At 29.0% G+C, this 27,830-nt stretch overlaps 1 protein-coding gene across 1 annotated transcript in view; it reads left to right on the forward strand.

Moving 5' to 3' along the window:
• LOC111628799 (WD repeat-containing protein 47-like) overlaps nucleotides 1-4,876 on the forward strand; it is a 39,061-nt gene extending 34,185 nt beyond the window's left edge. Inside the window, exons 5-6 of the mRNA XM_023372644.1 lie at nucleotides 3,235-3,375; nucleotides 4,671-4,876. Coding sequence (XP_023228412.1) covers nucleotides 3,235-3,375; nucleotides 4,671-4,876 — 347 coding nt within the window. The remainder of the gene's footprint in view (nucleotides 1-3,234; nucleotides 3,376-4,670) is intronic.
• Nucleotides 4,877-27,830: the final 22,954 nt, after the last annotated feature.

Genomic DNA, 27,830 nt, shown 5'->3' on the forward strand with positions numbered 1-27,830 from the left:
TGGAGTTAGATAGATAAAAATCAAGACCAGATATGGAAAGCTTAGGGACCAGAGGTCCCAATTAACGAAGTGTGAACTTCTGGCCTGGACTAGAAATCATGTAATTTTTTTAAAAATTGCAACCCAGCATTGTGATGATGTCACCATAAATAATTGTTACATTAATAGAACTGTCACTGTTAAATTTACTGTTAAAAATTTTCTTCTACATTAAAACATTGTGATAAATAGAAATCAAAACATCCCCATACTATGATACTACGGTGTAAATGACTGAAGTAAAAATGCAATAAAATTATATGCGTGAGTATTATTTTTATATCAACAATGGATATGATAAACATGGATATGCTTTCTTAATATAGAATACCACTTCTGTGGCAATGAAGCTCACATTCTGATGCTCAAAGTTTTCTCCAGTCAGCAACCAATATAACCAACAACATTGTGTTTCTTTGTACATCACTACTTTAATCATAAATTCATAATTATTTAAAATGTTGATATTTTCTTTATCCAGTAGCTTACAGAAAGGGAAACTGCTTGAAATGGGACAATTCATTTGATTTTTCATATATAGAAAGCTTTATGTTTATCACAAAAAAAAAAAACTATGGGAAGTTTGAAGAAACAAGGCATAAGTAGATTAAAGAACTCTATAGTGGATCAAGTTACACTGTTAGATATAAAAAACAGATATAGAAAATATTCTGCAATTGAAAAGATAAAATAAAGGTTTCTCTCTTTCTAATATTATTAAATTTGTATATTAAGCATTCACCTCATGTTTGTAAGAGGAAATACAAAAACATGAATGAAAATTGATGACTCAGACAGGAATTAACATCTGAAGGAAAAGTTTTTTTTTTATTCTTTTTTTGATGATTCAGTTCTATGCAACTTACACTTTCCAAACAAATAAATGATTGCTTCAGATGAAAATGATGATGATTCTTGTAGGACAAGAGTTGTCATAGAAAAATATCAAAAGTATGGATTAGAAGTGAATGTACAAGAAAGAAATTATTTATAAATTAGAAGTTGATTTAGATTTAGTGAAGAGATTAAGACAAATTTTAAGAGAAATTTGGTTATATAGGTATTGTTAAAGCAGAAGAACGTGAATGTAGTGTTCTGCATGTGTTAAGCATAGAAAGAAATACTGAGAAGGAAATAAGAAAAAGATAAAATAGATAAAGGTAGAAAAAATATAAGAACACTTAAGTCCAATTCTCTGTACTAAAGAAAACAAAACAAAAATTATACTTTGCCCTAATGAAAAATATAGCACCTATGGCTGTGAATGTTTAGTAGTTGAAAAGCCATTCTTGTAATGAAAATGAACTTTTAGAGGATAAGCTACAGTGTTTCAAGCACATCATATATCTAACATAAAAATTAGGAAATAATTAAATAGAGAAAGAAATATTTTCTTTGATAAAAGTATAAGAAGTGGTTGTTTACTTAAAAACTTCTTAAATGCATGCCTATATACATGCGAGAAAGACCTAAGAGATGACGGATGAGGCAGTAGCAATGAACATGATTGAGAGGTGGTTGTTGGTTAGACAGGAAAAGTGGTTGTTAGGAATTGGAACATGACTCTTAAGTCATATAACTCTAAACAAAGAAGAAATTTTTAATTTATTAGAGAACTATAATTTATTTACATTTTTAACAAGAATACTACAAGAACTTTGTCTCCTTTTAACGTAAATTTTGGATTTTTCATCTTTTATGCAACGTTGAATCTATGAATAATTAGAATAATATTTCAATAGATTAAAGCTAATTAAATTAAGAATAATTTAAATATATAAAATAGTTATTTAATATTTTCAAATAAATCATTCTAAGCTTCAATATACTTTTACCAACAATTTCTCTAATTCAGGAAACATTTAGAAAAATCAGTTTCTTTTGGGAATCACAAAATTTTCTTCCATTCTTCTTGTATGAGTTCTATCAACTCATTGACTTTTAATGCTTTTTCCAGCCCTAAGTAAGGAAAAAGTCATTAGGAACTAGATGAGGGGAGTTGAATAGTTATGGAAGAATAGCTGTTACAACTTTAAAAGGAAAATAGTTTGAATCAATAGAATCAAATCAAAGAATATTTTGTGATTCTTAAAATAAACTAATTTTTCTAAATGTTTCCTGAATTGGAGAAAGCACATTGAAGCTTGGGATAATTATTTTGAATAACTTAAATAATTTCTTATATTCTAACATTTTTTTGACTTTTTGACTTATTCCTCATGTTTTTTTGAACATATTATTTTGAAATATTTTTTATGTGATCATAAACAGGATTCATATAATTTAAATTGGATGATTACTTCATAAATATAACTTATTCAGTTGTATGAATTGACTACATATAAATTAGAATTACAGATACTTGTATATATAAATACAATAATACATATTTATATGTATTATTTTTTATACTAGGGAAATATATTNATGTATTTTAATAACAATAAAAATAAAGCAGTTTTAAGAAGTTAAAAATAAGAGAGAATGTTTTAATAGTTCCATAATGATAAAAATACATACATTTTCAGCAGATTTTTATCTTACAAGTCTTATTATACAAGGTCCTACAAACTAAGGGAGAATAAAAACCTTGTAGTCCTGTTTTTGGCCTTTCATCAATGAACTTCTAGCAAGTTTAGTTGTTTGCAACATAACCTAATGCTTTTGATTATCAGATAAGGTGATTTTTGAGTAAAGAAATTATAGTTAAGAAATGATTAGTGTAGGGTACAGTCGAGTCTCAGTTATCTAGGGATAGCTGGCCCCAGGGTTTACATAAGTTTTTTTTTATGTCCATACTGAGCCTATCTAATAGTCTAATCTCATGTAGTCTACAGCTTATAGGACTACATTGGTTTCATATTATCAGTATTTTTTGTTATCTGGATCATCACTGTTCCTATTTAAGCCAAATTGTTGAGACTATTATACATCATGGAATAAAAAGTGAAAATTTGTAGAAAGATATTTTACATTTCTTAAATCTGCAATATTTTTCAAACTTATTTATTTAATATTATGTATTATGAACATTTGGATAACATATAGATAATTTATTCAAATAAATTATCAAATATGTGCATGTATGTATAGTATATGTATATACATATAAATTTCTATAGTAATTTAATTAATTTGACATTTGACTATATGAATTTTTTTCTAAACAATTCCAGTTTTCTATTTCTTACTTAGGTCAGATTCTCAGCTTGTATACATGGGGAGGAGCAATGTTTGTAAGTGGTTCTCAAGACAAAACGGTTCGATTTTGGGATCTCCGTAGCCGTAGTTGCACCAATGTTGTACCAACCAAAGGACAAAATAGCTCTTTAGTTGGTAAATATTTATTTTCATCATTAAGATAATTTTTTAAAAATTGTGTTGTTCTATTATAAGTTGATTTTTTAAAATTTTATAAAAGTTCAATGCATGTATAAAGTAATGCTGTTAAATTTCAATCTTATTTTAATTTACATATATTTTTCATACTTCCACCAACAATTTCTTTTAGGTAAAACTAAGCATTCACCTAAAATTTTAGATTCACTCTACTTAAATGAGTTGTTGATTAAGTAATTAATATGTGCTTTGTTTATAATGCATAACATTATAATAATAGCTAGTCTAAGATCTCGGATAGCTAGTGCAAGTTCTAGTAAATTCTTTCATTATACAAACTCAAGATTCAACATTTGTCTAATTTTTTATTTCTATATCAATAAATTATTCATATGATTTCAGATAAATTTATATAATTATAAAATTTAATTTTCTAAATATTTCTACAAGTTAATATCAAAATAATATACACTTATCTAATGTATTTTGATTAATAGCAGAATCATAACATCATATGATATTTACTGATAGTAGACAATGGAATGTAAATTTGTTAACAGTGAAATGATTATAATTCATCTGTTTTTAGATTTTATAATTCTTACACTTTTTCTTTGTTAGATAGATTTTTAGATAGATAATTAATTAATGTTTTTTATACAAAAATATATTAAGCTGCACTAGATGTTTATAAAGGGCTAAATAAATGTAAAGACAAGAAATGAAAATAAAATGAACAGATTTATAATGAACAATATTTAAATAGGTATGCTACTATACAAGTGTAATATAAGATTTTAAAAACATTAATCTTTAATTTAAAAAATATATATTTATATTTTTATACAGTATCAAAATTCATATAGAATTTCTCCTTAATGTGTAGATATATTTAGTAAAATGCATAAAAATAAATTTATAAAATACTGCTGGCTATCAAAAGGATGATACCATCTGCTTATATTTGTATTTTTTTATATACATCGTGTCACTGTGGTGGTGTAATGGTCATTTATTTCCACTCTTTTTTGTTACTACTGCTTTTTTTTTTGCACTGTATTCTTTTATAGCATCCTTTTTCTGTTCATTTATGTCAAATTTATTTTTCTTTTGAATTAAATATAATTGAATTTGCAGTTATTGCTTTTTATACATTCTCAATTAACACTTAAAAATATATTAGAGAAAAATAATCTATTATATTTTTTAAATTATATATATATATATATATATATTATATAGTGTCTTATTAAATTCTGAAATAATAATGCATTTAAAATATATTTAATCAGGGAGTCCTGTAGCCTCAGTTAGCGTGGATCCTTCTGGAAGGCTTATGGTTTCCGGACAGGAGGATTCCAGCTGTTTATTATATGATATACGTGGAGGACGTACAATCCAAACATTCCATCCGCATACTGCAGATGTCAGGAGTGTCAGATTTTCACCGAAAGCATATTATTTATTGACTGGATCATTCGATAATATAATATTATAATGTANGATATTAAAATTAAATATTTAAAATTTTATAAACCAGCTGATACGTTATGAATGTATCAGCTTATTTAGTTATTTAAAAAATAATAATAAGTCACGAATTTTTATTAAAAAATTTACATTCATTGAATGTGCATATATAAATTCTCAAATAATTTAAAGTTATCTGAAGATTTTATTTGTTATTAATATTTTTTATTAAATTTGATAATAAATGTTCATTTTTATTTAATTTTTTAATGGTTTTCTTTCTCAAATACTTTTTAAAATTTAATTTCAACTGCTTTTTATGTAGTGAAGGCTTTTTGTAAGACTTGAACACGATCAGATTTTAAACTTGTCATCATGAGTCAACAATAGAAAAATATACATATTGCATTTTTTTTTTTAATATTATTTTGTTGATAACTTCTCATAATAGACATAGCGCCTGAAAGTACTTGAGTTTTCTTAAATTTTCATTTCAAGAAAAATAACTTGAATTGTATTTGTTTAAGGAATTTCTATAACAACTATAATATTTTAAATATTTAATTGAAAGTTAAAATACTTTTTTTAATTTTAATCTTTTTTTCTTTTTTATTTACTTTTAATATATTAATTTTTGTTTAATAATAATTCATATAAATTTACATTTTAAATATTATGAAATGTCATAGAATAAGGACATGGTGTACAGTTAAACAACCATAGAATAACTTTAATAGCTTCAAAAAGTAATTAAATAACAGAAAAATAAATAAGAGAACAAATTTGATACTTTATTCCACAAAGTACTTAAAAAACATTTATTGTTCTGAAACCATTTTTGTTATTTTGAATTTTTATTTTAAAAATGATTATCACAGAAATGTAACTAAATAGTTACTGTATCATTATATTTATATATATTTAATTTACATTGACTCGAGAAAATTCACATAAAATTGGCATTGAGGAATGTTTTATTTCCTGCAAGCACTTTCGATGCATTAATAGGCGTCATCCTCAGGCAGAAAAATGTTCCTTAACACCTTTTTTGTGTGTGAATTTTCTCTTGAGTCAGTACAATTATTGGTGTGACATCCATCGTACGTGTAAGTTAATTTACATTGACACAGCACTGCAGTGATCTTATATGCCAGAACAAGCTGGCACAAAAGAGCATGCTCTTATAAACAAAGCAGGACATATGTTTCAAAAGTGAGAAAAAGAGCAGTTTTCATGTATAAGAGCATGCTTTTATTTGCACAGAAATACAGTATGTTTTTGAACATACTGTATTTCTGTATTCTTTTGCCATAGCAAAAGAAGTTTTTTTTCACTATATACAATATTGATGTATCTATTTTGATTTTATTTTTTAAAAATTAGACACAAAATTTTTTCGAAATATTTAAATTTTAACTGAATTTCTTGCTATAAAATAATACACTAAACATAAAATAGATTTAAGACAATTTTAACTTTATAATTTGAATAATTATCTCTATTATATGTATGTTTAACAGTAACAAAAATTAAATTTAGCTGTATAAAATATAATCAGTGTAGATATTTAAGTTATATTAAAATAATATAGTATTTAGAATAGAATTTCTCCAAATTTCTTAAAAATTGTTTATAATTATATATAATAATTTCAGGAACATATAACATTGTATCATATATCTAATATATTATGTAAGTGGATTAATTAGAGCCTCCAAATTGCTAAATTAATTTTTTTAATCAAAACATTAAGTTTATGATAAATATTTACTTTTTCGCCAACTTCATTAAAATTAGCCATTTACTTGAGTAAATGGTTAATATATGCTGTACGATTGAAGTCTTTAATCTTCAAGAGATATTTGAGATTTTATTCTCTCTCCATTCTTTAATATCTACTTCATTTAACATTATATGACAAAGCAGTTATAAACTGCATTCTTTTGATAGAGCATTTACAAGGTAACAAGGTCATGAGCCATTGTCAAAACTGGTTATTCAGATATTACTAGCCATTCTTGTGTTCTGGGAGATGGATATGGTTTAGTTAAGGTCAGTCTTATAAAGTATGATGCTAAAGATCAAGAGAGATATTAAAAAATGAATTATAGATTAAAGATTTTCAACTTGTAGAACATTGGGATGACTAGTTTATTGTCCTTGGTTTAATTTATTAATTAAAATAGTAATTATTTTAAATGTTACAGAAGGAAAACTTTTATATATTTGTAAGATTATCTTCTATAATATCTAAATTTTATATTTATATATGAAAATAAATTGAGAATATAACATTTTATTCAAACTTTGAGTTCATTTAGCAGAATTTCAATTAAAATTCAAATTACAAGAAAATTATGTTTTATTACACTTTGTTTTTTGTACTTCGTTGTGTTTGAGAATGTTTAAATCACTTTAAACATTTTCTAGTACACAAGATTTGAATTTTAAATACTTAAGAACTTACTTCAGTAAAACATAATTTTTCTATAATTAAAATAAATTTGTTTTGTTTGAATTTTGTATTTTGCAAAAGCTTTTAATTTCTGAAATTTTATATCACTAATAATAATAGTAAATTTTCATTTTGATTGCATGTATTTATAAGGGAAGATATTTAATCATATTTCTACAATTTGCTATAAAATTCAGTTTGAAACTTTCATGGGTTTGGTATTACAGTAGAGCCTTGAAAACTCGGCACTCGATAACCTGGCACTCTGGATAACTCGGCCACACCTTGGCAGGGCAAAAATACCCTTAGATAATTAATTTTCATCATAGACAGCTTTATGCCTCGTAGAGTATTTTTCTGAGGTCTGTCTTATCAGGTAAATTACTGTACACAGTGTATTCATTAATTTTCATTTCCATGTAGTAAAGGCTATGCCTTCATAAAGTACGTACTTTTCCTTTTTTTAAAGGGTATTTGGGCAGTTTATTCTCTGTTGTATTCTCAAGCAAACAATACATACAAGTAAAGTACAGTATTTTCTGAGGAAACACCCGTACTTATATTTTTTTAACCCCATTCCCGATAACCCAGCATTTTCACAAACTCGGCCACCCTTTGGTCCACATTAGGCTGAGTTTTCGAGGCTCTACTGTATTTTCAAAGGCTAGTCATTTGTATTCCATTTTAGTGATTAGGGAAACTTTACGATTACTCGTTTTAAATTTTAGTGAGACTAGGTGTCCTTTCCCACCGTTATTATGTTGTTTTGTGTTTCTTTAAACTTATTAAAGTCTATTAAAATGATTTAAAATTTTTTCCCAGCTTATTTGTCTGCTTTCTCTCCTCTATATATGGAAATAATAAAGGGAAGTGAAAGGCATGCATTGTTGTTATGAAGCACTGATCCACACAAAAAGAAATAACAAAATCTAATTAAAGTTAGAATTTCTTTTATCATTTAAATGAAGTTAATGCTATGTTTAGCACAGCAAACAGAGATTAATATCTAGAACTGATAGTTGGAAATTTTAGATTTATAAAAGAATAATTGTATAGTTTAAAACAGCTGTTGATTTTTCTTAGCAAAAACTTTGCTCAGAACGTGGCTGTACATTTAAATTCTTCATTTAGTCTTTCTTTTTATGTTATTTACAGTAGTTCTATAGAGGATGAAACAAATCAGTTCCAAAAATATCTATCCTCAAATTAAGTTCTCTAACTTCTTTATAGCATAAATATTTATATGTTTGTCTGTTATTAACACAAAGATTCAATCATGTCAATGAGATTTTTATGATGAGTAATCCATTTATTTGTTTACTTATCACATTTTCGTGAAACGGCATTGCTTTATTAATCACTAATTTGTAGCAATAGTTAAAAAACAGTGTATACTTGTAATATATTAACTATTGTTGATATTATTTATATAGGAAAAGTAAACAAGGGATAATTTATGAATGTTTTAGTAAATCAAATACTTTCTTAGAAAATTATGAATCCATAAATGATAAACTCTTTTTTACTAGCATCTCAAGTATTTAGATTGCTATAAATTTGAGAAATTGGAGATTCTATTGAAAATTGATATACACACAATGGCATATCTGATAAATTTACTCTTTTTACTATCTGTAACTGAAAAAATAAAGGAAATTTAACAAATAAGAAAATAGTTATATAGGTTCGAAGAATTGAATACTGCTTTAAACTTTTGATAATGCTCTATTTTGTCAAGTTATATGAAGAAATTATAGTGCTTAAATTGCATTTCTATCATTTCCAGTTTATTTTTCTGCACTGTTGCAGTCTGTCTTTCTCTTATGAAGTAAAAGGAATTCTGAAGGGATACTGATTTAAAAATGCTAAAGTAAAGAGATAAAAAAACATAAAGAAATTTTTAAATATTTAAGTAAAACATTTCCACAGTTGTTTTTAAGAATTATATTGCTACTAAAATATACTTTGAAGTGATAAATACTGTCTATGTTAGATAATTTAGTATACATAAGTTAATTAAAGTTATTTTAAATATTTCATATTTATGAAAATTTACAAAAAGTTTGTAGAATTACTGGTCATTTATCCAGTGATTTAAACTTTATAGTCATGTATATGTCTATAAATTGTGTAAGAAGGATGAGACAACAACATCACCCTTCTAGAAGCCCTACAAGAAAAATCTGAAGAGGCTTTGTGGTTCATTTGTGTCAAGTGATTGTCTATAATGTCACTCTGCTCTAGTTTTTGTTTTATATAAGTTTTAATATTTCATATTTGTTATGAAATCATTGCCTTGTAATTGTAAGTGTTGTTAAAATATTAATAGCAATTCTAAGTTTATTTAATTGTTAAAGAAGATACAGTTAGTATACAGCACATACTTGCTATTCCAAACCAATTTTATTCATTTTTCCAGAAAATGTTACAGCCAAAGACAAAGAAATTTTAACTTTTGTAATTTTTAATATATTAGTTTATTTTTAAAGAACTTGTCTACTTATATAAAGTAGGAGTTATGTGAAAACTTTATTCATAAAAATTGATTAACAAAATTACTATAAATTCACTTTATAAGTATGATAAACTTTATGTATGTAAAATTTTATTTATTTATGGTTTACGGATGGAATATTTTTATAAGTTGGAAGGAATCTATATTTAATTTATATTTACACAGAACAATGTAAACTGGATAGTTTCTAGATAAAAGAATTTATCTTGATATACTTTAATGACAGTTCTGTAAGTTAGATTTTAAAATTTGAAGTAAAAATAGCTTCTTTGAATTTATACAAGTCCAAGAGCATATGTATTTTATTTGTAAGACAAGAAATTGATTTTAAAAGGTGAAATAAAAATCCGTGAACAGATTCATGGATTTGTTTAGAGAAATGTTCAAACACTAAAATTAAACAGTTATAAAAATTTCTACAGATATTTTAAAAGACAAATAATTTAACAGAGCTGTACTGTATTAACTTAGAATTGAAGTTACACTTTTTACCATGTAACTCTGAACATTTAAATCCTAACTTTGAAATATTCTTTCTCTCTGTTATAAAGTATGTATGTAATGAAAATTTTATAATATCATTTATTTAGTTTATATTTTCTGTTAATATTACTTTATTTTAAATACATTATTAATGTTTTAAAGTCTATTCAATCTTATTGTCATTCAGTTTTTCCGAAAATCCTTTTTAAAGTGAAGACATTTTAAATTTGAAACAATACAATAATTTATATTGAATTTATAAGTTACATTTCTGATGTTTAAATATTGTATTTCTGTACCAGGTAAAAACTTTTTCTACATACATACAAACATACTATAGAACTTCAATTATCCAAGGTTATGTGGATAAATGCCTTCTGAGATATAATGGACGGCCATGGCCATTTCAGATCAAACATTATAAATTTAAAAGATTTATATAGTATTACTTTTAAGCCACTTTTTATACCCTAGTGAATTTAATTGTGTGTAAGAATAACATTTTTTGCATTATTTATTATACGGCTAATATGCACAGTACAATAGTTTTTAAAGGAAAAAAGTGTGTATTACTGTAGTAATATTTTAATACAAATGATTTCTTTCTCATTGAATTTAATGATAAAAGTTAACAGAAACAAATAATTTTGTAATATTTGTTATTGCTTTAAACTTTCTCTAAAAAGATCTTCAGAGTTTTTTTTTTATATAGTGGTTCCTCTCTTTCAGTAACTTCTGCATCATTTTACATGTGTAGTCTGTCCTAGATTTGTCTGTCTTACCACTTGGTCACCTTCATTGCAGCCCAGATTGAACCCATGATAGGCATGGAAAAATGGCCCACAAAGTAAAAACAAATAGTCATCTCATTGTCAGCCATTTACTCAACACAATCAAGGTTAAAAATATTACAGTAGTTACACACTAGTTGTACTCATGGCACAGCTTTTATGAATTATAATGAAAGCACTCAGATAATAGTGGTTCTGACGTATATACTGTATATCATATTCATACTGAAAAGAAAATTTTATTATAAAAAATGTTTAATTAAGTTTAAAGCATGATAGAATGCATCTATTGATTTAATAAATAAAGGAGGACAATTTTAATGTGCTATTGATTTAATATTAGTCTCATCTTGTGCTATTTTGGTTATAGAATTGGAAACTAAACAAGTTTAAAGTTACTTCTGAAAGGTTATAGCTCCATTGCTTATATTATTCTGTTATCCATGCTGTAATTTGTCCATATTAATAAATAAGATGAATATACATTCCTAACTGTACAGTTAGCTTAGTTAGATAGAGAGCATCAAATGAAACAACATAATGGAGCAAATGATAGATTAAATTGGTTACTATGGTAACCAGATAGATTCCTTTAAAGATAATTTCATCCAACAGCTGTGAGTTTACATATCAAAATTACTTCTGTTTAAATTACTCATAGCCAATATTATATGTATATATTTATTCTTTTAATTATCCTTTTGTAAGTAAAGTATTTTCTATGAATTTATTGATAAAATTAATCTGTAGATATTAAATTATCTAGAGATAATATTGCATTGATATTAGAATATTTTAAGATTGTATAACATTGTTTAATAATTTGTTGATTTATGTAAATAGTCTTGCAATTAAAATATTTACAAGAATAATAAAGGGCAGTGTTATAATGATATTAAGTTTTATTTTTATGTAATAACTAATTTTAAAAAAAGGAATAATTATTTTTAATGCATTGATAAATTAATTCTCAAAACAACCCAAGTACAGTAGATTGCATTTATGGATTAAAGCATGCTTCTTACTACAATAAACTTCAAAATTCCTAGTAGATTTTTAAAAAAAATAGTAAAAACTACTTTTATTTGGAATTAAATTACACGGAAAGATTTGAGAAATTCGAGTGCTTTCAGATTCATGTCATTGTCATAAAAAGTATATAAATTTTATTTCAGAAAAAAATATATATTTTTAGTTTTAGTTTTGTTATATTTTATTTATTTATTTATTTAACTTTTACTTGAGGGCAGGTATATTTTCCTCTACTACTCCGTGCATGTATCTTTGATTGTAATTATAGATAATTTTTTTAAACGTTTTCAATAGAAAAGAGGCTATGATACTATTCAAGAAAATTGTTTGCATTTGCACCCTTCCTGAAGAAATGATATATAGGTTGAGAAAACATCAATTGAAAATATTAAGAGTTTATATAAAACAAGAACTTCTATCTGGACAATTATTAAAAAAAAAAAAAAAACTTAAAATCAACAAAATTTATTAAGAATATGCCAAATGACTGCTGAATTAAATTGGGTTACTTTACCACTATTATTATTTTTAATTAAATTCTAAATGTTTTGGTACTATAGTGAGGTGTTAGGCATCATTTCTTGTTAAATTTAGTAATTATAATTACTTACAATTATAGAATATTCCAGAAAAAAAGAACCTGCCCAGAGTGGGACTCAAACTTGCAACTTCCACTTACTCTATGGACGTGTATGTACAGTACTTACACTTCTGCCAGTACCAAACCATTTAGAATTTAATTAAAAATAATAGCAGTAAAATAACCCAATTTAATTCGGCAGTCGTTTGGCACATTACTAAAATATCGGGCTTTGGGGTGTTTATTTATTAAGAATAAATGGCAGTCTTCAATGGTCATCATCGGTTACTAGAATTGAACAAATTTAAATATTTTTTTGAATTTGTTTAGTTATAAGGTTAGTTTCAGAGTAACCAATTCCCTTCCACTCTTAAGGTTTTAAGATTTTGTTTTTTATTGTTATATAAAATTCTTTTTCTTCTAAATAAGTCAGGAATGTTATTTTTAAATGTCATTAAATCATTGTAGACTTGTTTCAAGTGAAATTGAATCAGCTGTTACATTACAAACTAGTTTTTACATAGTTACTGTAAATAACAATTAAATGAATTACATAATGAGATTTGCGTAATTATATAATTACACCATATATATAATGACAAGTAGATAATAGCCTATTATAGAATTAATCAAAATGTGTTGGTAATGTGTTTCTGTAAACAACAGAGAATGCCAAACGGAATACTTGCGATAACTCTTGAAACGTTTCAGTTTTCTGCAAAGTAATCAAAGCTTGCCAAAATTTAGAATATTTCAATAATTTGTGATTATCAGAAGAATAATATTTTAAGTTAGCGATATATTTGCTATTTTTCAATTATCTTTTGTGTTTGCTGCCCTTCGTAATCGTAACATCAAAACAAAGAAAGACTGTAATTATTAAATAAAGAATAATTATATTTATACTTTAATTGTGATAAATGATTTATTAACTTTTAAAAATTGTTTATTATCTTGATAGTGCGCATTCTTTCTAACGTTCCTGAAGTATTTTGTTTGATTTAAAAGTCCAAAACAACTCTCGGTCGAAGAAATAAACTAAGTGTAGATAGCAAATGAATGTCTTTGAGATTTAACTTTGGTTCTTATGAATCAAATATATATTTAAGTTTCTTTGTTTATTAAATTTAACTATTTTAACTTTTAAATATGTTTTATACACAAGAAAAGGATTTGAAGCTGAAGGAAACATGAAGAACATTTGTTAGCTATTTAAGATTTATTAAACCAAGGGATGCTTTTGAATTAATCAAGAAGGAATAAAAAACTGATCCCTTTCTCATTGTTTTGGATTATTAAATTAATAAAAATCAAAAGATATTGACTTATTTAGTACAAATGAGTTTGCTATAGTTTTATAGTGTGTAAGTACCATAAACAAATGTAGTTTTTTGTGAATAAAAAAATATTACCTCAGATGATGATATTAAATAAAAACATACGAGCAATTACTTACTGTAACATAATTTTTAATCATAATTTAATTTAAAAAATCACATACTTCTAGTCCAGACCAGAAGTTCATACATGATTAATCGGGGCCTTTGGTCTTTAAGCCTTCCATATCTGTTCTCTTTTTTATCTAACTCCATTATCAAGATCAATGAATGATAGACAGATGAAAGTGGGAATTTTTAGGACTGCAGTTTGAAAATTACAGTTCAATTAGCATTATAATGATTAACTAAGTTTAAGTTTCTTAATATGTTGTTATTATAAAGGAAAGAATGTATATAAAAAGAAACATTCAAAGTTTTCACACATTAAAATCTTAATTAAATCACTTTTTCTTTAAGAACTTTTCTAAGAAAATTCTCTTTTTAATTAAGAAAACTTGAAATTTAACAAAAAAATGGACTATGAGATTAAATAGAGAAATACAAAATATTAACAGAAGTTTCTTTTAAATCTTATTTAGACTCAAAATTAGATCTAACATAGTTCAGAAGAATCATTCTTTAAGTTAATTTTATATAACTAAAGCAAATAAATTCAGTAGCTCTGAATTTCTGTTTTATAGAGATGTAGTGTTGTTGATTGTAAGAATTGTTATGATATAAGATCTGTTCAATATATCAATCAATCAGTTAGTAATGCTATCCCTCCCTCCCTGTGCAGAAGGTTTACTTCTACAAACTTCTATTTTTGGCCAGTCTTGTACAGAAAAAGAAAAGTCTAGTCCATTCTTTCACATTATCAAATAATCTGGATGTTCTTTTTCTTCATATTCTGTTATCTTCCATTTTTCTTACCAACAAAACTTTCTGTAATGAGTTATGTCTTAAAGTATGATCAAGGAATTTCATTTTCTTGGCTTTGATTAAATTTATGACAGTTTTATCTATCTTTATCATTTCTAATTTTTTGTTAATTTTTAAATTCTGGGATATTATAGCATTTGAGTATGCATTGTATGTATAAAAAAAAAAAGGTGATGTATTCGGACAGAAAGAAAACTATATTAACAAGCTTGAAAGCTACCAAGAATATGCTGAATTCTGATTATTTTAAGTTGTCTAATTTACAGCATATATTTTTTTTTTGTATGAAAGGCTAAATTTTTGAGCATACAGCTGTGGCCTAAGACAAATGACCTGCTAGCCTTTTCATCAAGGCCTACATGATGATATATATATTAACAACATTCTCTATGGAAAAGTGAAAAATAGTAAGAAATATCTGTGTATATTTTCATATTTGTGAAATGAAAAGCTTAAAAGCTGATTAGACCTAGTGGTAAAACTTTATTTGTAATAAATTCTATGAAAAAGTCCTATTTGTAGATCAATTTAAAGAAACTTCTTAAACTTGATATTCAGAAGAAATGTCTCTGTAGGATCTTCTTTACTTAGACTAAACATTAGGTGATTTATAAACTGGCACTCTCTTCCTTAAGAAGAACCCTTAAACTGTTCTGGGATTGCATGAAGAGCTTGTCTTTACTAGTTAAGAAACTTTTAATCATTATTAACTTAAGTAATTATTCAGTTAAAACTGATCATTTATTCACAAAATGAATTACAGAAATGTTTTATTCATTAATCAGTTTTAATTAAAATTTCTATTTATTTGCCAGTTTATGAATTATAGATTTATATTAAAAACCGTTTGTTAATGTTTGAATTTGAATCATTATAAAAATTTATTCAAATTTTTATATTTTGTAATATAATTTCTCTATCCAAATTTCTTTGAAATATAATGGTGTTATTGTAATTAGAAAATATTTAAATGAAATTTGTTAATTTAAATTGAGTTTTCAGATCATAAAAAGTAAAAGAAATATGAACGATGGATTTATAATTATTATTGAGCAATTAGAAAGATACTATGTAATTATATGAACTATATACAATAGTGGCATGGCATTAGTAAATAATTGGTTAGATCCACATTTTGCAATGCCAATTACCAGCACATACGAAGCGAATATAATTAATGAGAAATATGCCGAGCCATTCCGTCAGAAATAATTATAATAATTAGTATATACACGCGGTAAGATGATAAAATTATATTCATAATTTTGTTCAAAAGTCAACTTCGCCATCGATTTTAATAAATATTTATGCTTAAATTTTAAATTTATCTTGTTCTTATAAAATAAATAGATTTTCTGTTAAGTTCTAACGGAAAATTTAAGACATTTCTTCTGGATTTTATGGCGATTTCCAGCCACAAACTCTGTTAGTATCGAGTAATTTGGATTGATTTGACAAGTGAAATGCACGCAAAAAGAGAAGAATAAATTTGTAACATCTGGCTTGGGTTTTTTTTTCCTTCTTGATTATATCACTACAGAAACATAATATCCAATATTAAACGTACAGAGATGCTAAATATGTTCTCATCGAGTAGAGAAAAATTTAATATTTCTTCCTTTTTAGTTAGTTTTATTTAAATATTCTACAAATTAAACCCCCTATAAAGGCTTTTAAATGCCATAAATTTTAAAATATATATATTTTTTAAAATTTGCTACTTGATGAAAGTTAAAACTATATAAAATATAAAAATATACAGTTGTCAGAATAAAAATAGCTTTTGTTGCGGCTGCTGCTTCAACAAGAAATTTGAAACAAGCCAAGGGAAAATACTTGTAAGAGACATTGATTTTGTAGTGTTGAAGTGACATTGAAGAGTGTAGCTTATAATCTTGAAACATTTGTCAAAATTTTATGTGATGCTTTAAAGTTTCTATTGTTTTATCTTACTTTTTTCTTATTCCATTTCTTTTTAGATTTAGATAGATTATTGGATTATTACTAGTTCTATGGCAAATGCATATATATCTGTTTGTCTGTGTACAGTCATTTGGCCGGTAACACTTTATACTGTTGACAAGTTTGCATTGCCATCTCTCAACTCTTTATTCAAACTGACATTTACTATAGGAAATAAATCACCTGTGAATAAATATAAATGGAATTTTTTACAAAAAATAAGTGATTTTTTTTTTCTTTTCTTTTGCTTTTGTTTCCAAATACAATTGTAAAATATTTCTCATTTATTATTTATATATTTAATATTCTAAATACAGTTTTACTTCAGAACATTAAAAACATTCTCTTATATTTGTATATATCTTTATACTGCATAAAAATCATTTCATTTGAGTTTATTTTTTTATTTCCTTTCAGGGGACTTGACACAACCTCTTCCAAGCGTAGTCGTTGCAGAGCACAGAGATAAAGTGATACAGGGGAGATGGCATCCGCAAGATTTCACTTTTGTGTCGACCAGTGCCGATAAAACCGTTACACTCTGGGCGCTGCCTCCCAAATAGAGAGAATCCTCGCCAGATTTTGCGACCGTACCGGACCGTCTCCGCAAACTGCGCGACGGCAGGTAACTCTTCACTATTGGCCAGAAAAAAATTAAATGCAACATCAAAGAACTTTCAGAGCTATTCACATACTAAATTGTACTTGTATATATGCAAAAAAACACATAAAAAAAATTCTTAAACTCTACTAAAGCATTCCAAATGTTATATTTATACACACATATGGTTCTATCTTCTAAAACCACGGTGTATAACGGACAACATTGGGAAGAGTTTTTAATACAGCCATTAAAAACATATAAAATACACTTTCCAAACATTCATACGGAAAACCTAATATATTAATATTTTTTATAATTTTTTCTCATAACATATTCTAATAAAACAACAATGTAATACAATACATGCCTACTTTTAACATGTGCTGATAAAATCTTATATAAGTACAACTTTTAAAGAATTTATATTTTCTATAACATAACATTTCAGTAACTGTAATTATAATCGTTTTTTTACTGGTTAATTACATGCATTATAGTGATATTAAAATCATTTTTAAGAGAATACATACATTATTTCATCATTTCACAATANTTTTTTAATATAAAAAATATAAAAAAAATCACTTCCAAAAATAGAATTTATCGAAAAGTCAACCTTTAGAAAGTTATCTGCGAAGAAAGAAAGAGAGAAAAAGAAAAAAAAAGCACGTCCTATCTGCCATACCTAACGGGTCCGATAAGGATGTTAAGTTGCCGTAGGGCATATTGGGCCATTTGACAAGTTAGTTGTTAAGATCTTAGGCCTTTTTTTTCAATACAAAATAATAATATAACTGGTTCTATACCACGTTATAATTAATATCGAGATTGTTTTCGTCACTTAATGAGCTGGATCGGTGCCAAAATATTTGTGTCGTGTCTTCTTTCCTACGAATGTTTGGGTTACTTTGTGTGACCTAGATGACGAAAGAATGTTAGGTCAAGTACCTCAAAGGTCGAATTTCACCCTTCACTGCCAATAATATTGTTCTCGGTATGAGAACATTCTCTCAAAGAACACACGAGATGTGGATTAGATCATCGGAATCCTTTGCCAAAATAAACATGCGTCGTTGACAAACGTCGTAGAGAAATGCCGCCTTTCCCCCGCTCACAGAAATTCCTTTCACGCCTTTATATTCGGGTGTTAACTAAAAATGATTTCCAAATATGGTGGATCCAACGCTTTGTTCCTAACCTAAATTTCTACGTACGAATCCACTGTTGAAACATTTAATACTGTGATGAATCCTTCTGCATCGTAATGATATATATATATATATTTTTTTTTAAATTGCACGAAAATGATGGTGGATCCTTCAAGTGCAATACTCTCTACGGTACTTCAATGAGTATCTTTATAAGTCTCGTTACACAAATATAGGGCAGATCACAAAAGTATGATGGTTCCAACGCTTTGCTCCTAACCCAAATATGTGGATTCGTGTATATTTGAATCCATAATTGAAAAATTTATATAATACTGTGAAGTGTCTTTGTATTGTAAGAGTATCCTTATACGAAACGTCTACGCTTTAGTACAAAAGTAGGGGACGTTTCTTATCCTCTATAGAGTTGTGTAGTCGAAGAGAGTGTTGGGCCTCCTGTGCATTCCCTGTACAAACGAGTACACGAGTACTTGTTGACCTAATCCTATTCTGCACGCATTAAAGAGCTGACTAATAAGTTAGGTGTATCGACTCGAAGCAATTAAAATGTATCATAAAATATTTTAAGATGTAAATTATAAGAATGAGAATATAATAAAAAAAAAAGAACGATTCGAAATTTATGTAAGCAGGATGTAGTTAAATCGAGCCGTTTGACTAGTTTTAAAAAGAGGAATTTACAATCACCCTCTTTGCATATTGTAAAGAAGAGATTTTTGATGTGTTAAGATGTAAATATAGCATCGCTTTTAGGGATGAAGGATAGGAAAATATCCAAGATAATCTTATTTATTCAGGTAATAAGAGGGGGGGAAAGATATTTTTGTGGTGTCGCATCAACCCATTCATCGATTCTCCATCAAGTTTCGAGTGTTTGAAGAACATAAATTCCGTTTGACGACAGAACAAAGCATCTCGATCATAAAACAGTTCACTACAATGACTTCTCTGTGCAGAGAGTCGATATCTAATACACTTTCATCCCTCGAATTTCTATCTAAAAGATTGATGCAGATCAAAACTACAGATATAAATGATGTAGAAACCGCATCACTCTTCTTAATGGTTTATCATACTGTGTAAAATTTTATCGTTACTGCTGCTTCTACTAGTATAATCTGGGTTACGTGCAAGATGCGACTCTCGGTATATTCAAATTGCACCCCATTTTTGTATCGATCGTAACGTTCGATCCGTGAGATTAAATATTTATACGATTAAGCGTTGTTAATACTTTTAGGTAACTTTATGTGGCGCCAACAGGTGAGGTAGTGTGACACGTTGCGTGTGTGTATTGTGTCACGATAGGTTGTCAGTTGTGTGGAGAGATTTACAGTTATTTCGATTGGAGAAGGTTTATCTGACAGTCGGACGTCCGCACCATCTGTTAATCGCCAACTTTTTGTTAGACGCGACAGCGTAGTTCACACCAGCCTTATACGTCAGATGAGGACGACATAATGCTCCTTTGTGACGCTCCAATGAGACGTAAAGCTTTCGAAATTAAACTACAAGTCCAATTATCGAATCTGGCGAACGGTTCTTCCTTCAAACCTTAGGTGGTGTTCAATTAGGCGTTGGTAGCTCTGTGAAAAGAAACCGTGACGCCTGAAGGCTATAGTTTTGTTGCCTTGACAACAGGACGGAGGGGGGAAGAACGGTTCGCGCGTGCCGAACAGAAAGATGACGTTAGATACGAGAGAGAGAGAGAGATTTTTATCCCATTTTCCAAAGTAGAACGAGCTCGTAATGTCTTTCGATCGTTATTGTTAGTCCATAAAAATGTCTTTGACTCCTTTAAAATCGACAAATTTAAATTAATGGATATAAATTAAGTAACGTTCGTTTTCCTTTTCGTGTGACGTGATGACTAACTTTTATATATATCCGTTAAATGCATACGAAATTCAGACGTATGGGAAAGGAAGGTTTGTGATGAGGAAGTTCGAAATGAGATCACGTGGCTGTTGGCGATCCGCATCTCCTCTTTAGCGCTTAACATTGATCGTATTGACCGTAAAGAGGGGGCGTGTTTTGCCCCACGTGCTCTAAACGTAACCGATATTACACCCTAATTAGACGGGCCCTTAAGGGAAGAAGATGTCTGAAGAAAACCACGCATCGACGTGAGGAAAGACACGAAACAGTGGAATCAAGAAAATGTAAAGTACATCTGGCGGTTCACTCGTCCACGTTGTCATGGCGATATCAACGGGATGTACCCATCTTTACGTGTGGGGAGTCGATTTTATCTTTTTAATACTCGCTCGAAATCGGCTTTACATAAGTTTATACGGTATAAATTATTCGGCTACACGTTAAAAATGCGGCAAAATGTAATCAACAACAAACGCCATTTACATATTTTTAAACTTTTCGAAAATTGCTTGGCGTGCTTCGCATCGATTTAGTTTTAAAAATGTTATTTCAAAAAATTTTTTAACTTTAAACGTTTTAAGAAGTTATTAAAAATCTAATTTCTCTTAATGTCAAGCTTTTCTAAGTACATAAATCCCTCTCGAGTCGCCAATAAAATACATTTATTCCATTGCGTATAGTTTATTAGGGGGGAAAAATGGCTGCCCCTAAATACCAGCTCGGTAAACAAACAGAAATCACAAATTTCGATGAAGCTAATTAGGTTCTAACTCAGCCAAATCGATTAGTTCAATAAATAGATTCTCCTCGACATCCTCTCATCTTGTCCATACCTTCGGCAGTGTTATGAGTGCTTTAATATTGACGACTACTCTACATCTAAGAAGATTATCCTTACCAATATCTACATGTTAATATCCTCATTAAGTAAATTATCATCTATCGAGTGTCGATCTTCTCGTTTAATGCCTCATTTTTTTTTTAGTGAGGGGGCAATGCCAAACTGTAGACGCGATAGGAAATTTTACAGTTAAAAAAAAAAAAAAGAAAATACGTCTATCAATTTACAACGTATACAACGAGGACATTGTGAAGAAGGGGCAAAGTTCCCTTTCTCTAGAGGGATGGTCAAGGACGAGAGGGGAACATAGAGAATGCCAGTCTGCCTCATGACCCAGTTATGAGTCAACTGGAGGAAGAAATCAACCGAATAGGCCTAAAATATATTTATAGAGGCTCGTATATAAATCGTGTCTAGCAATTTCGTTCGGCCATCTTCCTTCCTCTTCTTTTTTTTTTTTTTTTTTCTTTTATTCTTCGGCTTCCTTCGCACTAACCGAATTGAAAGAACGTCTCCATCGATCGTTACAAATAAAATTATAGTAGTCCAATAAAAACTTCAAGAAGTGACGTATTTAATTGACAGGAACATCTGCGCCATGTTTACAAGCAATCTCTGCTTTGTTATAGTTCTTGGTTTAACGAATGTTACGTCTGTTTGTAATTAGACAGGTCGAAGAACTCTGCAACCATTACAAAATCATGGACAATTTTTGAATGTAACACGGAGCAGTATTATGTTTTTTTAATATTTCTTTTTTTTTTTAATGGCTTATTAATTCTCTAGTGATTCCTTTCTTTATAAAAAGTCAGTTGCTTTCACACGTATTGACATTAATAATAGAATCTAGTCTGCTCCTATGGCAACTATCCTCCAGATGAGATTTTTAATCATATATTTTTATATAAGTGCGTGTATATAAAAATGAATTTTTGTGAAATTTAATAAAGTAATTTTAGTAATTTAATGGTGCGAAAATGACTAAAATTTTGCATTAAGTGAGGATTTGCAATTCATTGTTTGCCATTCTTGGTTCCTTGATCCGTGAAGAACATCCAGTTTATTCTATGGAGTGGAAGTTTTGCTGATAGGCACTTGGCCAAACATTTCATAATATAGAATTAAAATTGCTCGTTACTTATCTACAAAATTCCATTATGTAACCTTTCCATTTGCATAAAAGAACCGGATAATACTTATGTTTAATGACGAAGGAACGTTATATAGATTTTAATAATAGAAGATTATTTTTTGGTCTCGAGATAATGAGATATTGCATTGTCTTGTGTTATAATGGAATGGCTTACTGAGAAGAAAATGGTTTAGTTATAAATCCAGTTCGTTTGTCTGTACGTTAACATCTTCATTTACTTAACAGTTACTATAATTTTTGCATTAACTTGTATAGTTTTTACGCCATCGTAAAATAAACTCGGAGGTGCCATAGACTCGTGTATCATCATTAAATAGGTTATGCGTCTCGAGTAACGTGTATGATTTATGGGCGTAATGATGATCGTAGGCCTATAAAAGGGGTTTTAGTTACGTTTGGCCATAGCTCGGATAAGATATTTTGGCATAAAATTGTATGGTAACGAGATATTTACAAGTTAATTTATTGGCATAAGATGGATCTAATGGAAAATTAGCTTGTAGTGGATGAGTTTAGGTTATGTTACGTGTTACTTATAACCCTATAAATACTATGGACTAAATATATTAGTCCAGAAATGCATAGACAATACCGTACATTCAACAGGAATTGTATGAATCAGGCCTTTCAGATGTCCATTGCTGTTTGAGGCACTTGCCTGGATACTGTAGTTTTAGAGGGCCCTAATTCTTTAAACAAATAGTTAAGTTTATCATTATTATAACTTACACCAAAGAAAGGGCCAAAGTTTACCGGTTTGCCTAGGACCGTAAACGTGTAAACTCGCGGCACTGCTCGAGTCACAAGTCTTTTTGAAGGCCCCCGGCATTAAAAAATTTTATTTTATTTTTTAAATAATTAAATATTAAAGGAGTTTTTTTTTCTCTTAATATGTAAGAAATGCAATGGAATCATTTGTGACAAACGTTTTCGAAGCATTCGTAAATGTGAGGCCCTGCTGGTGTCCTATGATAGTATTTATGTTTAAATATGAATAATATATATTGTGGCATAAAATTATATAATATAAAGTAGACAGAACCTATGCAACACTAACAGGAATTAGACTTAACATAGACAATAACATAAACGTATAGGGCCTATGTGATAGGTTACTCGATAGAAGCCTTGTGATAGTATTCAAGATCACCCAGAGGGTATAACTGGGTCTAGAGGCAAAATACATATTGTGGGCCCTGTAGCGAGTTAACTTTTTATATTAAAGTAAGTAAAAAAGCATTGTAGGGGGCCCTACTTCCTCGGCCCGGAGCGACTTCTAGCTGGTTAATTAAAAGGCCCAGGGTGGCCCAGGAATTCGAATTTATTAGCGAAATTTATATTATCCATTCATCTATCCACGCCCGATTTATACCTGTTGTAGTCTTGAAGTATCACGTATGAGGCCCTATTCTTCCAGTTAGTAATAACGTAAAGACACGAGGCCCTAACTACACACTCGTAGAAGAAGTACATATTCTTTAACTTAAATTTAGAGTGGGTTATTCTTGTAAACGTTGCCCACAGAGGGAGGAGAGAGAGGGACAGGGCCCTACTATACTACTATTGGGATGATAATACAGGGAGTCACATTTATAGAATATTTGACGTAAAAGATAATTTATATTCCGTAATATATTTAATTCTGTTTAATCAATCGACGTACAAGTTACACATTTACCGCACGTTAAAATGATATTTATTTTGAGTGTTTGGAGAGTTTCTGCACCGAATAACGATGACTTTTTCAATTATTAATAAGAGAATTTCCGGTAAAATATTTATTTAATTAATCTAAAATGCGGAATATAAATTTATAATAATGAAAAGTAATAAGAATTATATTAAATATAGATAAATTCGTCTTTTTTAACTGTTAAAAATGCATTAAAGGTGCCTTTTGAAACGAATTTTTGCTTTTACCAGAGATAAAGTAAATAGAAAGAAGAGAGAATTTTATTTGTTAAAAGTAGAAGAATGCACCCAATTTTCTTTTACGTTTATATGTTTGATTTATTTCTTTAGAAAAATTCAGTAAACTTAAAGGTTGTCGTAGCAGCACCGTTTCTTCACTACCATGATGCATAGCGCTGCTAATCGTTACGTGCGCGCCGTTCCGCGTCAAAATCGATCTACCAAAAACCTATTTAAATTAATACCGAATCGAAAGGTGATCGATCCCGTCTACCGAAATCGTATTCTTTAGAATATTTTCCATTTTTATAAACGAAAATTTAAGCCAGGAAACGTGTTTTTTTCGTGAGTTGTGAAATCGTTATTTACACAATCGCCTTTCCCAGAAATGATAAAACTCGACTCGCGCACTGCATAACATGGCGTCAGACGTATCGATCGAGCGGCTGACGGTGAGTCCGTTTCCATGGAGACAACTGCCGTTGGGGCTCCCGAAAATGTTCCCGAACGGGCGACTCCGTGGCACAGTAGCACGGGACTGATCGATGTTCGGTCGGGGAGATTTAGGTTAAGGCAACCATAGTTATGAGGCCGGGGAGGAGGAGGAGGAGGAGGAGGAGGAGGATGGAGAAGAAAGTTCATTGAACCTATGCGCTGGCTTCGACTAGACGCAATTTTCTTTCTTTCTTTTTAAAATATATATATATTTATTTATCTCTTTATTAATTCGTACCGATCGAAAATTCGATCGTTTTTATTAAATAAACGAGTTCGTTGCACCGATCATTCTATCAGAAATCGATAACGCCAAATGTATTTACACTGAAAAATAAAAAAAAAAGACGATCCGCACGTGCGGTCGAACCACCCCGAATGGCGTGACCTTGACAAATGTGCCCAATTATAATCTGTCCAGTTTCCTCTCCCCCCCCGTTTATTTTATTATTTTATTTTTTTCATTACCTGTTCTGCAGACTTTACTTTCTCCATTGTTCATCCAATGACCCAACGTCGGCGGTGATTACCGCGTAAGAAAATCTGGTTTGGGTACCATTTACTCTATCCACTTTTACACGCGCTACAGAATAAATATTGCACACGTAACACTTGTAAAATCTTATTTTATGTAATTTTTTTTTGTGTTGTTCTTGATGATAGGTTCGGAAGGGGGAGTAAATCTATGGAGGTTTTTTTTTAGAGCGGCGTACATTAGTATGGAGTCAAAAAAAAAAAAAGGAGAAACACACTTCTTTCTTTATGGGTTTCTTACTGCAAATAGATCAGCTTTGCCGACTGAGGTTACTTGACGCCTGTAATATCGATTTTCGTTATTTCTCTTTTGGTAGGGCTTGCCAGTCAAACCCATTTCTGAAAATCGTCTAGAAACATTTAATACGTTGGTTTGGACTGGGTGGAAGGGAGGGAGGGAGGGAGGGAGGGAAAAGGTTGATGTTTGTAAACAGTTTCACTGCATATTTTCTTACTCTACTCTCTCCCTTTCCCCCATATTTTGTACGACAATTTATAAAGTAATGTGTTTTGCACTTCGAATTTTATTCTTTAACCTCATTTCGTAGTTTATGATGAAAGTTCCAGGTGTGTTTTTATAGTTTTAAGATAAATATTTATGATCCATTTAGAGTGAAATAGGTTTTTTTTTTCTTTTTTACCTCCTCTTCTGAGTACACTGGATGGAATGATTTAATATTTTAATTCGTTTCTTTAAAAAATAAAAGTAAAAAAAAAAAAACAGTACGAAGTAGAAGATTCTTATCGGAATAAGTTGTAAATCATGTAGAAAACATGTTTAAAAAAAAAACGAAAGTAGAATAGACAAAAAGATCCTGTGAGAGGGCCTCCGACCACTCTTGGGTCTGTCAGTTGTCGGTTTGTGTTCCTAGATCTGACACAGCGTGGGCCATTAGAAGCCCTCTGAGCTCTACTCCCAACAGTGCTACATCTATATCTAGCCCCACATCCGTCAAACTACTGGATTGGATTAAATTCTAGATGACATTTTAGAGTTTCCTCCCGAAAATTACTTTGCAAATCATTCGAAATTTTCTACTTGATACCGTTTCCAGTTACGAAAATAACCATTAATACGCGCTTTAAAGGTGGAAGAACATCCAAAAAAAACATCTGATCGATTTAACAACCACGTGATTGAATGACACGTAACGTGATCGCCGAGAGTAATGTCCGATTTAAAAAACGATCACCGACCGTGCGAAAATGTTATCGATTTGTATCGATCACTTGTTATAATAATAATATAAAAAAAAAATCGCACGCTTCGACCGGAAGCTGGGTACAAAAAAATTAAAAAATACAAATTTATCATCCGGATTTATTCGTAGTATTTATAGTAGTATTCTTTGCACGTGCTTAGCGCGCGTATTCATTCTAATATAAGCGCACGTGTCGATCGCGCGCGCTCTTGTCTTTCATCCAAAATCGCACGTGTTAGACACGTGAGATGAAGTGTGAGAAAAATTTCTTTTTCTTTTTTTTTTTTTTTAAAAGAAACGGGACCCGTGAGAGATTAAAATTCCAAGTTAATTAATTAATTAATACTCGTGTAGAAAAGTAGTTAATTTATTGATGAAGATAAGCGATGTTCCGTCTTCACTTTTATTATTAAAGTACGTTTGTTACATTAATTATTGGCTCCGTCCGATTAATTTGTATATAAAGTTTCGATCCGTATCCATTTTCAAAATTGCCAACCGGTCGATATTATAATGATTTTTAGAAGTGTAAAATAACGCGATTCTTTCGCATCTACATGCCACCGATGACGAGCGAATTTCGTGAAAAAATCGTCTCGTTACCTTTAAAAATTCATGTAAAATATAATAAAATATTTATATAATTTTACGGTTATTATTTTTAATGTTATTTTTAACCATTCGGGGTTTTTACAGCGCGATTTTAACGTTGTTAAAGCGGCATTTTTTTGGTAATTAACACCGGAAAATATCAACAGAAATACAACTTATAGCAGCTTTAGTTTTGTAAAATAATAATAATAAAGTTGCAAATTTTTAGCAATTAATTACCGAAAAATATCAAACATAATTGCAATTTTTTTTTTTAATATTTAACTCCAAAAACATCAACATAAAAGGTATTTAAAGTAGCTGCGATTTTATTAATTTACAGTCGACCCCCCCTATAGCACTGTTGATTATTCCGTTTTATATGAATTCCATGTTGTACGAGTCACTTAGATTTTACAAATACACGTGCAGGGCTGTAAACAGCTCACGTATTTGTAAAATCTAAGTGATTCGTACAACATGGAATTCATATAAAACGGAATAATCAACAGTGTTATAGGGGGG

Source organism: Centruroides sculpturatus, unplaced genomic scaffold, assembly GCF_000671375.1.
Source record: "Centruroides sculpturatus isolate CEXI.00-Female unplaced genomic scaffold, Cexi_2.0 scaffold590, whole genome shotgun sequence".
NCBI classification, from domain to species: domain Eukaryota; kingdom Metazoa; phylum Arthropoda; class Arachnida; order Scorpiones; family Buthidae; genus Centruroides; species Centruroides sculpturatus.